Source organism: Suricata suricatta, chromosome 11, assembly GCF_006229205.1.
Source record: "Suricata suricatta isolate VVHF042 chromosome 11, meerkat_22Aug2017_6uvM2_HiC, whole genome shotgun sequence".
Classification (NCBI taxonomy): Eukaryota; Metazoa; Chordata; class Mammalia; order Carnivora; family Herpestidae; genus Suricata; species Suricata suricatta.
This window is the reverse complement of record NC_043710.1, coordinates 82,318,654-82,333,141: the sequence shown is the minus strand read 5'-3', so window position 1 is coordinate 82,333,141 and position 14,488 is coordinate 82,318,654. Positions and strand designations below refer to the sequence as shown.

At 41.2% G+C, this 14,488-nt stretch overlaps 1 protein-coding gene across 5 annotated transcripts in view; it reads left to right on the top strand.

Moving 5' to 3' along the window:
* Positions 1-14,488, top strand: part of NTM (neurotrimin) — a 938,616-nt gene that overhangs the window by 821,500 nt on the left and 102,628 nt on the right. For all 5 annotated transcript variants that reach the window (XM_029956913.1, XM_029956914.1, XM_029956916.1 and 2 more), the window contains one exon: positions 7,012-7,137. In XM_029956913.1, the coding sequence (XP_029812773.1) occupies positions 7,012-7,137 (126 nt within the window). The remainder of the gene's footprint in view (positions 1-7,011; positions 7,138-14,488) is intronic.

Sequence of the window (14,488 nt, the reverse complement as noted above, 5' to 3'; positions counted from 1 at the left end):
AAAATTCACTTTGATATGCAAGTGCTTTGGATTACAAGCATGTTTCTGGAATGAATTATGCTCACAAACCTTTACAGTTTTGGGGAGAGGCAGGCAATTATGTAACCATCAGTATGGCAGGTTCCACTTTAGAAAGGGTGATCAAGGAAGACTTCATAGAGGAGCTAGATTTAAAGAATAAGACAGAACCAGCAAGGTAAAGAGCAGGGAGAAAGACAGAAGAATGTGTCTGAGTCAAGGAATGAATGGCTTGTGGCTGTTTCAGAAGGAAGAGCAGTCAGTAGAGTGAGAAAAAGAGAATGATTCAGGATGTAGAGAGAGAAACAGAGTCTGGTTCATGAAGGGCCTTTGACCTCAAGGAAGGAATTTTTATGCTTCATGACAAACTTATCTCTTTGTTCAGTCTGAATGAGAGAAAGAAACTCAATTTTGTCCTGGTCTACAGTGACCAATAAGAAAAGATGGGTTAGTCCACAAGCCAGCATCTGCTTGATTGCATCTTTAGCCCTTTGATCTAGATGGACCATTCATGCACCACACTGTTAACATACACCTGTGAGTCTCTGTGTATGTTCCAGGAGACCCTTCAGTTCCAGCTAAATGAGGACAGTGGGGCTCTTTAGAAGTAATATCTACTTGCAGGGTTAATGAAGGGATAAAATAAAGTTATATATATATATATATATATATATATATATATATATATAATATCTGTTATAAGGCAGGTATTTAATAAATAGATACTCTCAGTATTGTTATAGATGCTGAGAGTTAAGGGTGTTCCAGATTGTTCCTTTTCGTTCAGGACGGAGGTCCCAAGGCCTTAGCAATGAAGCAGCCCTTGCTGTGAAAACGTCCATGAGCTGCCATGGGCATCTTGAATCTTCACTACAGAGAGGAGGCAGGAGAAGTGCCACTGGCAGTAAAAGAAGACATCTGGGATTCATAGATCTGCATGTGGCATGTGGAGCAACCTGGTCCAAGAAGCTTATGTGCATTCCCAGCCCCACAGGACTGTGCAATGCTTAATAAAGCATCTTAATTTGGATTTAATAGGATATCTACTGTGTGCTAAAAACAGCAAATTGCTATTTATTAATAGCATAATTATTAAAACTTAACACCTGGGCAGTGGAAGCTAAACCAAGAGTGAGGAAGTTCCCTAGAATACCGTTTCAATAATTATCTTATTTAATTATTTACACTTCTGAATTAGAATTCAATAAGAGCCAGATTAAACCTTAACATAATGTATTAAATGTGGACCTGTATTCAGAGTGTGGCTCATTGGGCCTCTGCCTCCCTTCCCAAGCATAACCTCCTCACTCCTTGGTCTTCCTGTTCCCATATTGGTGTGTTTTCTAGATTCAGAACTTAAAGCCAGCAAAGATGTCACATACATGTGCATGGAAGCTAGCTGATGGCCTTTGTAAGGAACTGTGAGCTCTTAGCACATCTCATTTACTTTTGAAGCTTCAATTATTACTACTCTGCTGTTGACGTTCAAACTGTATTCTGGGATCTTGCCCCAGACCTTTAATGGCATCACTGTAATTACCAAAAGGATAGATCTACCTGCATGTCCATCAGAATGTCTAAAACAGAATCAAACTTATCAAAATAATGCCTCCTCATAGAAGGGAGGCAACCCAGGGATGTGTTGACTTAGCCACCTCATGGCTGTTGAACAAAATGGCATTCATACTTGACTCTTTATCTCCAGTTCCTCCATCATGGCAATCGAGTACCTGCATATTTTCCTGGGTTTTGATCTTAAATCCATCATTTTCTTTCCATCCTTACAGAGCCAACAATTTAATCTATGCCTTGAATATCATTGTAATATAGATTGATTTGACTTCAGTTTATGTCTGTTTCATTCCATCTGACACATTTTTTGCCAGAATATTTTGCCTAAAGTACATTGAAAATATTAGGGCATTTTTTCCTTAAAATTTTTCAAATGCATGCTGTTACCTATAGGATACAGTGAAAATCTAGGATCTAGTGATTCAAGCTATTTCATAATTTGGCTTTATGTTACTTCTTCCTTGAATCAGTTAAAATTTATCAACCACCCATTCTGTATTGACACTACATGATGTGTTTGCCAAGCACATATAATATTAAAACTTACTTATTGAGCACTTCAAATTGCTAGGAGCTCCTTTAAGTCCATTTTATAAGCTTGCTCCTTAAATCCTCAAAAGAACCCTGTGAGATACATGGAATTGTTAGCTTTGTTGCATAGATGAGGATGTAAGGCACAAAGAGGTGAAGTAATTTGGCTAAGATTATGCAGTTTGACCATACTTGAGTCAGGATCTTAGTGATTACTCTTTCTTGCCTTTTGTGGTAAATAAACTTTGTGTCTTCATACATTTCATAAATTTCTGCCTTCCCATTGATGCCCAAGTGTTCCTGTTCCACTTGAAGTAGCTTTACTTGCTCAGCCTTTGTGACTATTTTTCATTTGTTGGTATCCAAAATAGACTCACTAGCCAAGGTGAAGCCACTCTAACACTCCTATTTCTGTGATCCTTCCTCTTCCCAATTTACAGAACTTCATGTTTGTACCATTCACTTGATATTCAACCTGCACAATATTGTGACAAATTTTGCTTATTTTTTTAACTCTCTAGGATGTTTATAGGCATTGTTTCCTTAAACAGATTGTAAGTTTGTGGATGACCAACAAAATTTATATATTTCTGCATGTCTTTCATATACCTACAACACAGTTGTGTATATAAGAGTTGTTCATTAAATGTTTGCTGAATGGCTTTTGCACCAGCCTCCATTAGCAGCTCTTCTTCCATTAATAATTATGCCTTGCCACAAAAACTCTTAATAATAGTATTATTCTTATGTTGTCTCCTTCTTATACAATGCCTTCCCTCTTCTCCTTTTCAGATTCACTTTTACTTATCTTCTTGGGCTTAGTTAGGTGTCACACATCCACAAAGTTTGCTGTGACATCCATCTCCAGGCTGGCTAAGTATCTATCCTCTGTATTCCTTTAATACCATTTCTATTCCTCTGTGTCACAATACATTAAAGGGATATCCTTTTGGACCACTTTTTACATCTCTAGACTAACTTCATGAGTATAAGAGCTATGTCTTGTTTAGTGTTAAATTTTTAGTGCTAAACACAATGCCAGTATATGGAAGTGATCAGTGAATATTGATGAAGGAAGGAAGGAAGGAAGGAAGGAAGGAAGGAAGGAAGGAAGGACGGACAGACAAAGCAATCCCAGTATGTTTCTAACACACTGCATAATGAGAAGAGGTAAGATGCAGAATGTATCCATGGAAACAATACAATATATATAAATAGCCCTATCTTAGTTGGCCAGAACTTTTTTTTATGAACATGAATTAGCTAAGACCACAGTGCATCCTTATCAATTCAATTTAATTTTAAATACTGACAGTGTGCTAGCAGTTGCCACCTGGAAAATGATACTTTTAATCCCATAGCATCTTAGGTATTATGCCAATTTAGTTCTAATAATTCAGATTGCACCTCTGGTCAAACCACCCCAGCTCTATGCTGTGAAAGTTCTGTCTTTCAAACACATATGGGTCTATGTGCCACCTCTGAGCTACTCTCCTGGGCAGAATTGAAAGGAAAGGAAGCATTTCTCCAACTTCTACTTCATAAGTTGGATACATTCCAACTGTTAGTAGAGAGAGACAATTCTAGATGATTCTTCCAAGCATGAGGTGTGATTGTCTCATTTAATATACTTACTGTGCTGACAGCTCTGGCCCTAAACACTTTCATTTCTACTTGGGGACTGTCCATTGTTCTCTAGTGTATGATTAGCAGATTAGCTATCATGTAAGAAGCCAGGAAAATGAACTCCCAATAAGCCCTTCCAAAGCAAAAGTAATTCATTACCCAGCCTGATTTCCACTTAAAATGTACTTTAAGCACACTTCCAACTACAAACCCTAAATCACCCCGTGTTCACAAAGTCCATCATTTTTTATTTTATTGCATGGCGTTGGTGTGACATAATCCCTTGCAGAGCATCTCAGAGTGCTTTACAGATCAATAAATTACTTACCTGCACAGTTGAAGCAGCGTCTGCAAGGCCAGCACAGTCATTATGCAAGCTGTCTGTCCTCCAGGAAGCAAGCAAAGCTTTGTGGGTGCCAATGCTGGGCGGGAGCAAGGGCCAGGCGAATGTATGGGTTCAGGGAGTAGTAGCACAAGCAATGACTGTTACAGTTAAAGCAGTGAATAAAATACATCAAGTTTAAATGATTTTAAGACTGAGAGCACTTACAAACTTGGATCCTTCAGACAGTCAGCAAATCATCAAGTGTCCAGTCATTAACCCATCAATTATCTTCCTGTCCAGGAAGATTCAATCTAGCTTTTAAAATGGTACAGCCATAAATTGCAATGTCATGTATTAGAAGTTCTGGATCATAGAGCCAATGGGCACTCCCCATGTCTTACCACACTGACTCTCCTACCAAATAGTTGTATCTGTCCTACCAAATAGTTGTGAGAATGCAGGTGCATGTGCAAATGTGTGCACACATGCACACACATATACACAGATACTACCTTTCTGTCCAAAGCTCAATATGGATTTATATCTAAAAATTATTAATTGATGTTTACTTTATGCAGGACACCCTACCCAAGACAGAAGGAAATAAAGACTATATCTTATGCTTAGATAATGTATAGTGTACCAGAAAGGTGAGGCCAGTGGTACATAAGCAAGTGTAACTGCCTTGAAGAGGCTGTGGGATTCCCAGAAAAGAGAGGTGACATCCTTATTAAGATATCTGGAAGACCTTATGGAAGGGGTGGTAACTCACCTGGACCTTCGATAATTCCAATAGATGTATATAGTTGGAGAAAAGAGTCTAAGTTACTAAAATCAGCAGCAAAGGTGTGGGGATTAGGAAACAAAGTGCAACACATGCTTATTAATGAGTGTTCCCAGTTGGGTGGAGTGTGGGAAGGGAGTGGAAGACTTGACGCAAGAAGGAAGGAAGGAATGAAGGCTAGAGGATACTGGCATAATCCCCCATTTTCATGCAGAAGAAAGCCCAAGGCAATTAGTAGTGAGTGATTAATGGTTCAAGCAGAAGAAGAAAGTCCAGCATGGAAATTTCCAATCAATCTGATTTTCACACGAGGAGGTGTCATCCTCTGGCCTTGGGAGAGGAAATAGTTTGTTGTTTCAGTTTCCTGGGATCTCCAGGAAGCCAGATGGCATTGTGTCCTGGGTAGATGATATGCACTGAAATGACACACTCTTATGGCTCAGAGGATGGCTTATTCAAGGGAAGAGCTTAACTTGAAGAGCCCCAAGGGAACTGGATGGAGGAGCCACTTAATTTATGAAGAACTAATGTGTTGAAACTAGTGCCCATCAGACTGAACTGATACGTGTTTGTGATCCAGTTCCGATGTTGTTACAAACATGTAATAGGTTGGAAAGGTGGTTCCCTTGAATATCATTTTAATTCTATCCTATAAATATTTGTTGGGCTTTTGCTCTGTTTATAAATATGAGTAAATCATGGCTCAGGCTATGAAAAAGTTCTTGGTTAGTGGATGAGCAATGCTAAGCAAATAACTATATAACATAGAAGTGTCAAGAATTGGAGTCTGGGAGCTCATCAATGACACCCTCACCTTATAAACCAATTAGCAAATAACACAAATGAATAATCATACTTGAGCTAAATACCACATTCACTAGTGGGAAAAATGGTACTAGAAAATTCGGCTTAGATGTGTAGCAACAATGGGCTTCTAATTTGGAGCCCCAAAATGAGACAGGTACACACAGGCAAGTGCTGGCTGTGTTGTAGGGTGTACAGGACCCATGGAATGCTTCCGCTGTGTCACATGACTGAGGAAGACCAAAATAGAGACTAATTGTCTAAGGGAAGCCTGGTTTCAAAACAAAACACTGAAAGAAGTATGGGATCCTACTCACAATTTTACCAATGATAATAAACCCTTCCCCTCCTTGGGGGATTAATTTATGGTAGAGAAAGACAAAGAGACCAAAAGTGTTATGCCTAATTGCTGTTCTCTTTGACACTCCCCATCAGGTGTGTGTAATGTACTCTGGGAACATAGGTAAGAAGAGCTTTAACTTAAGTCTGTGAAGGAGGACAGAGAGGAGTAGGGGTAGGGAAAGCTGCACCAAGTGGCATTTGATAGGGACTTTAAAGGATAACTAGAGGCGTGCCTAAGTGGCTCATTCAGTTAAGTGTCCTCCTCTTGGTTTCGGTTCAGGTCATGATTTCAGTTAGTGATTTTGAGCTCCCCATCGGGCTCTGTGCTGGCAGCATTGAGTTTGCTTGGGATTCTCTCTCTCCCTCTCTGCCCCTCCCCTGCTCGCTCGCTCGCTCGCTCTCTCTCGCTCTCTCTCTCTCTCTCTCTCTCTCTCTCTCGGATGACCAGAAGTTTTCTGAAAAGGACATGAGGGACAGTGTAGATCCCAAATGTTTAACAGCCACAAGGAACATCAGTGGAAGCATAGATTGATGGTTGATTCTGAACTGCTTCCTATGCTGACATAAAGAAGATTGTATATTTTCAGGTAGGCAATAGGGAGGAACTGAAGGTGTTTAGGCGGAGATGTGATACAATCGGAACTGCATTATATAAAGAGGACTCTGAATGCAGTGTGAAGAATGACTCGTGGGTGTGTGTTGGAGGTGGGTGGGGTTGAGAGTGGAGAAGGAAGCGGGTGGAGGCTAGGAGAATGGTTATTCCAGTATTGCAGTGCAATCCACTCCCATTCAGACTCCCTGACTCGGTGGTTAAATGTGAGGAAACAGAAGCTAAATTCAAGGTAAGAAATTCTTTCATGTTTAAGATATTTCCTCTAATTTCTCATCATTTACTCCTATAGTCCCAATATTTCAGTCCCTGGGCTGTTCTGCCAACTACCATTGTAAGACAACAAAGAAATGTTTCAGCAAGATTTTTATTTCCTTCTTATCTGTTTTTTCTCTACAGTATCTCCTAAAATTGTAGAGATTTCCTCAGATATCTCCATTAACGAAGGTAATAATATCAGCCTCACCTGCATAGCAACGGGTAGACCAGAGCCTACGGTTACCTGGAGACACATCTCCCCAAAAGGTAAGAGAAGAAATGGAAGAATTGTTGGTTATGGCTAGGAGGTCATGGCACTGGTGACTTTGTCCACAGGGCCCTACATTTTTTGTTATCCTGATAACAGAATACTCATGGCTCTGCAGAGAATTTTGGTGATCTCTGCAAGACAAGAATATATTCCTGTAAGATTTCAGCATTCAGGTTTGAGGATTTCTTGAATGCTGGGGAGATTACTCCCAATTGTTTCTGGGTACAATGGTGGTAACATGTTCTGGATGAACTTTGTTGGTCCTGTTTGATGACAGAACGATCAGCATTGGTGTCATTGTCTAGGTGGTTGTTGTAAGATGCTAAAAACAGAACACATGAGGATGAAAGAAAGCTTTGAATGGTCATAGTCCTAAAAGGAAAATGTCCAAGACGGCCTCCTCAGCATTGACAAATATCTGGTCCCTAGTCCATGAGCTGGTTTGTGGTTTTGTTGTTGTTTTGCTCTGATTAATCTTGGATAACAAATATAACTCAACGTGTGAGTGAATTGCAAAATTTACTTTGTCTAAATGTCTAGATGTTTTGTAGACCAAACTAAGTGTTGTTTTGTGCTTTCATGGATTAAACGTTAAACCTTTAGAATTTAAGGGGAGATGCAATTTATCATTAAGATAGCTATTATGAAAGGTGCATTAAATTATTTCATTTGTTTTTAAATATGTGCTGAGTGCTTGTAATAGCCCAGGCATTCTGCTGAGCACTTGGGATATAGCAATAAAGCAAAACATATCAATTTCTGTTCTCATGAGCTTCAACCTTCAGGAGATGAGTGACAAAAAAATGAACCTACAATATAACAGGTGGTGAAAAGGATGAGAAAATAGAACAGTATACATTGACATAAGAACTAGAGTTTTGGTCAGAGAAGGCCTTTGAAAAGGTGACATTTGAGAGGATATGTGGATAAAGATGCTTCATTTCAGTGCTTATTGCTAGTTAATGTGAGCTATATTTTAGTGTGGCTGGGTCTATGAAGGCATGTATGCATGAAGTTATGTGTATGGCTGAGTATTACAGGTTGAAGGATTCTAAAGGAACCATAGTAGTGGATATATGCTTAATGTTGCAGGTGGGACCCCCAAAAGTAGACCCTAACAATGTGATTGACGTGTAAGAAGTTTATTTGAGGAGCTCTTGGGATCAACTTCCATGAAGGGAAAGGGAAGGAAGCAGGGCTAGGCTGAGGGAGAAGCTGAGTTGCCTGAAGACCAGTGGCACATCTCAGCTGTCCCTTTGGAGAGTTCTGAAACCAGTGTTGCCCTTTAACAATGCTCTTTGTTGAGGTGGGGGACAGCCTTTTCTACCTTGTTGAGGTGGGGGACAGCCTTTTTTACCAACAGAACAGCCTTGGAATTTGGGCTGTCGCCTGAAGGGTTGTGACCTTGGACAGGCATCTCCATTTACATGAGACAGTCTGCATAAAGGACTGCATCAGAGAGCTACCCACCAGCAAAGCATCTGCCCCCTGGGGCAGACATCCTCTCCTCCTGAAGACAGCAGAATATCACAGTATCCACTTCACTTGGACATTTAAATGAAATAAGTTTGTAACTATAAATGGGTCCTCATACAGAATTCCCTCTCCCAGACAGAGACAGATTTTCCCTGCTTAAGAATCTCAGAGAAGTCATGAAATTTTCAGCGTTTTAGGTCTGAATTGCCTGAAGCTATCCTATGCCACGATTTCTGATGCTACCACTGTGGGCAAAGGGATCAGAGACAGTACTCACATGTCTGCAATTCTCTTGATTTGGAATGGCCTTACATATGGATTGGTCCCAAAGCTGGGAGAAGGCTTCCACTGTGCATAAGATCACCAGTGAGAGAACATGGTCCTGGGGGACCTCCAAAGGAGGGGCTGTCAAAATAGACAGACTTTCTAACTTCACAGTGCATGCCATTCATCACTGCTTAATGCTTGTCCCCAGTACTACTGGATGCCAGGGTGCACTGTGTCTTTAAAATCAGTGGGCATTTGTCATACAGGTAAATTCACTTTGCCTTATGTTGAGAGGCTCTTGCAGGTCTTCTTCTGTCTTCTGTCTGGTATCTTCTCTGAATTCCTCTCCCATCTCTTTGGCTCTGTGGCTCTTTGTCCTTTTCTAAGTACTCTCCTCACTCTCTCCTCTGTACATCTTCTCCTTTTGTCTTGGCCTTTCATGCATTCTCTTTTTATTCTTTACTTTCCCTTCCTCTCCCAGCCTTCTAAACATTTGTGCATTAATTTCATTTCTTCCTACACCTTATTCCCTCTTTCTCTTTTCCTCACAATTACTTCTGTCTCTCCGCTTGTGTTAGCGTCCTCTTCCCTTTTATCTTGCTGAAGTTCACACTGGTGTACCTTAGAGTCCCTTTACTCCTTTTGTGGCCATTAAGCAGACTCATTTCCCCAGGGGACTTTACCTGAGCCTGTGCCAGATGCTTCCATTTTGATGAGGTTTTGGCTGCTATGGAAACAGAAGATGGATCAAGGGGAGAGGAGAAGGATAATCTGAATCTACCTGTGGATCAGAGTAATTTAGATGAACAGCCTTTTCCAGATCCCTGGTCCAGATTAGCTATCCCAGATTCAAAGTGATGAGACATGCCAGGCACTAACTAATCACCTCAGAACTCACCAGGGTACTATTTTCCCAGTGACTGATTATTTGGAGATCAGAGGTGTCAGTGGGCTTCTGCCAGATCTGAACTGAAGCTGGAGACCCTTAGAAGTAAGACCTTTCTTTATCTTTCCCCACTAAATATTTCCAAAAGGGTACTTACTTTAAATAAGTTGGGACAAGCTTGGGGTTCTTTGGAGAAAAAAAATATGCCACATCTTAGCAAATCCTTCAAAGGCAGGGAGCTCTTGTCATCTTTTGTTCCATCCTGTGTGGGTAGATCATGTTTCAATCTGGATGGTTCTCACATACCCATGAAATGCCTGAATGGACACCTGATGGAGGCCAAGCACTTTGGCGACTCTGATGGCTTCATTGCATTTTCTCCCTCGAGACTGATGTGTTTGTTTTGTACGTTTCTGAACAATCCTACTTTCTTCCATCATAACTCATATGGTGGTGCTTGCAATAAACTTCTAAAAACCTCTTTAGAGTGTATATTCCCAGCCTTGACCCCTTTTTATGTGGAAAAGAAGAGAAACGTTAACTACCATTTTAGTAATGGCTCATGTACTGTGATGCACAGCCACTTAGTGAACATCTGGTTGGAGCGGGGTGGAGAGGTGTTGCCCATGAAATTATGTGCCTCACTCTACATCAGATGGAGAAAATGTCACTTGTCCATATCCAAGATGGAAAGGGAGATGAGGCCTCCCAAGATACACTCTGTGTTGCCATTGGTCATGGGAAGTATTTTTCTCTTACTACTGGCAATATGTCTTCTAGTGCTCCTCATGAACTTACCACTCCCAAGAGTTCAAGAAAACAGTGCACAAGCTTTGCAAAGATACCTGACCTCCTTCTGAACACCTGTTTTGTAGTGTATGGGTTTTGCTTACCTCTGCATTGGCCTTGGTCTTTTCAGAAGGAAGATTCCTCCTCTCCCTATCTCACATGGAAATTCTACCTGGATGTGCATGAATGTTTTATTGGCCACTTACCAATTCTGTGTAAGTGCTAGCATCCTACTCCAAGGGCCCAAGTGCCATCAGGAGTCTCTATCTCTTATGGACACATTCCCCATTCATGTCTCTGTGCCTTGTCTTTTGTCTCCATATAGGCATGCAATAATTTATTTTAGCACAACCTTAAGCTCTAGACTTTCTATATACAAAAGAATACCCTTAAGGCCCTCTGTTCCTCCGAGTTTTCTGTGTATCCTAAAAGGTGCTTTTTAGGACCTCCCTCTTCTTGGAAAAGTTTTCTCAAAACCCAATTTTTATGTCTCCAATTGCTGTTGGACTGTAAGAGCTTTAGAATGAAGGGTAAGATCCCTATATTGCCACATCCCCAGTAGCCCAACATGGAACTCATGTGAAGGCATGAGTCAGAATGCTAACATGCAGGTTCTACTATACCTATGGAACCAAGGATCACTGAGCATCCAAATGGAGCTGCCCTCTTGAGTGTGCCCACCTCCACCTCTCTCCCATCAAACAAAACACTGAAAATAAAAACCTCACCAAGGCTATTGAAAGAATACTTTGTACTCAAATGTTGACTGGGGGCTGTTTAAAGAGATGTTCTGATTTCTGATTCATGAATTCTTTGAAACTTATGTCTTTTTGAGGACCTACATCTCACTTTGCTTATTGGCCTTCTAGCATAATGCTCAGCAGCTTAGAAAACATTCAAGAAATAATTGTTGATTCCATGAACAAGCACTTACTTTTGCCAGTGCCCTGAAGAGACATGCTTGTTTTCCCATTTCAAAGACTTCATCCTCATCCTTGAGGGATTTTCCTTCACTTTAATGTTGCTGTTGAGACCTGGGTGTTTCCTGCTCAATGTCTACTGGGGAATTTCCAGGACATTTTCCTTGTCTTTACAGGATTGTCAAGCTTTCCGAAGTTCTCCTACTGGGAGACCTGCTGTGGCTGGTCTTGACTTCTCCTTGAAGGAAACTCTTTTTCATGTACTCTTTTGAAAAAGTTGAGAAGGCTCACAAGTGACTTTGAAAGTGGTTCTCTAGTGAGCTCCCTTCCACCCTCATCACTGCCTCACTGCTGCCACTCTCCTGATGTGTGTGTTACTCTCATATGTTCTTCATCTGGCCTTTCTGGGTCTCTTGATCCTTTTAGTGTCTTACTTCTCCCAACCCTAATGATGCCTAAATTCTCAATGGCTCCTAACAGTTTTATAAAATAATCCTGTATGTTGCCATGGAAAGTTATTTCAACTATATATGAAAATTCACTTCTTCTCATAGGTTAAAAAATAAAAATACAAAGAAAGAAATAAGTATGAAAAAGAGAAATATTAGTTTAAAAATTCTCCCTGCCTCTGAGAGTATGTGAATTGAAGTGGGAAAGAGATTGATTGGTTTCTCTCAGGACCATATAAAGACTCTGGGTGCAGAGTTAGAGCAGGACCATAGATCTTGTGGGTTCCAAACCCAGACCCTGTTATGGAACACTTCCCTTTAGGTATGCAGTGTGAGCTGTGGACAGATTCCTGCAGAACTAACCAAACTTCCTCTGCCAAATATCTTCCCTTCCAACCTCAGTTTTGCTCTACTTGTAGAAGCCCCAGGGATCACTTGGTTTTTCTGGACCTTGTTTTTCATAGTTTTAAAAGGCACCAAAAATCTCACCAAGTTGGTGAGGACAAAGTGACCATTGGATGAAAGTTCTTCTTGTCAATGCCCTGAGTCCTCCCCCCAACCCCTGCCACACCCACCTATCTTCCCATTCATCTGGACTGACAGGTCTTCCTCCCCAGCCAAGCAGGACACTGAAGCACTAATTGGCACTGGAGGTATCACAGCTTGAGTTCAACCAGAGCTGGCAGGCACCATGACTTCAGTGACAGCTCTGTGAAAAAGTGTCAGAAGCAGAGCTGTGGCATGCCATCGGCTGACTGCAGCACCCTGGCACTAATGAGCAGCCTGTCAGCACCAGCATCAGGGGCCCCATGTGGCACAGAGATCATTAGGATGGCAGATGAGAAAAACTTCTCCAGCAAAGAAGAGCCAGGGTTGGGAGGGAAGGAGGACAAATGGAACTAAAGGCCTCTCCTTACCCACAGACGGTTACCACCTAGCAGGACAGGACCAAAAACTTCAGAAAAAAAGAAGTAGAAGAAGAAGAACAACAAGAACAAGAACAAGAAGAGCAGAGAAGAGAAAAGAAAAAGAAAGGAAGGAAGGAAGGAAGGAAGGAAGCAAGCAAGAAAGAAAGAAAAGTGGAGATATTTATAAAAGATCTCTGCCAACATTAAACAACTCTTGGAGTCTCATTTTGGTTGGGCTGCCCTGTAGTTAATGGTACAGGCCACTAATCTTTTCTGCAGTCAGCCAAGGAGGAGTCAATGACTAAATTAACTCTCCCACCATGGCCGCCCATACTATGAAACCAGGAAGTAGTCTAAGTTCCGAAGAAAGAGGGACCTGAGGAAAATAGAAAGCATTGGGCACTGTGTTTCTTTGCTAGTGTTCAGGGCAGGTTCCCTGCCCAGGGAACCTGCTGAGCTGCCAGCTGCCTGCCTGTCTTCCACTAGAGTGTGGGAATCTAAGAGACACAATTAAAAGAAGTAGCTTTTTTTTCTCTGTTATTTCATCCAAGAGTGGGTTTGGGAAGCAGCCAGTATGTCTGCTCTATTTTTCTGCTTCCTGAGGGCAGGTATGAATTTTCCAGCTCCATTCTTCTTCATACTTTATGGAATGTCTGGCCTCTCTTTGAGGTTTTGGTTACCTGTAATGGCTCCATCTCTTCATGGGCAGAGGCGGCTTGATACAATGTGGCCATCTGTCTGAAAGAGATGGCTTTTGAGACAAGGTGAACTAGATTTGAAATTGCCTCCACTACTTACCAGCTAGGTCACACTGGGGTAGTGTTAAACTTTTCTGAAGATGTGTTTATTTATTAATTTTGTTCTTTCTTCTTGGCATGGCATCAATAATTTTTATTATTGGTTCTGGACCCCACTCCCCTACACACTGCAGTTACACTAACAACTTGACATTTACCACATGGTTGGTTCCTTGCCTTTGCACTCACCACTGGTCTCCCTTGATCATGTCCTTGCACCTTTTGGATAGAGTTCTATTCTTGCTTTAAGACCATGCTCAAATGCTACCAGTCACTTCTGGTGATTTTCTACAGGCAAAGTGCTTTACCTCTTTTTGTGAGGTCCCACAGCATTTTGCACACATTTCTAATGATGACAATTCTTACAGTGGCTTGTAGGCTCAAAAGTCCCTCCTTTTGTCCAAAGGATCAGGGAGGGCAGGACAGTTCTTATGCCTTTTTATTTTATTCTCAGTGCCTAGCATAGCCCCAGATGTTTGCAGGCTCTGTAAGTGATTGTTGAACCAAGAGGTATTCAATCTATAAAGAGATACAGTATTTTGCCTCTTTTTTAAAACTTAGTCTTTCTGGTACATAATTTATTTATTTATTTTATTTTTTTTTTATATTTTATTGTCAAGTTGTTTTCCATACAACACCCAGTGCTCTTCCCCATAAGTGCCCTCCACCATCACCACCACCTCTTTTCCCCCCTCCCCCTTCCCCTTCAACTCTCAGTTCATTTTCAGCATTCAGTAGTCTCTCAAGTTTTGTATCCCTCTCTCTCCCCAACTCTCTGTCCCTCCTCCGCTCCCCCTGGTTCTCCATTAGGTCTCTCCTGTTTTCCTGTTAGACCTATGAGTGCAAACATATGGT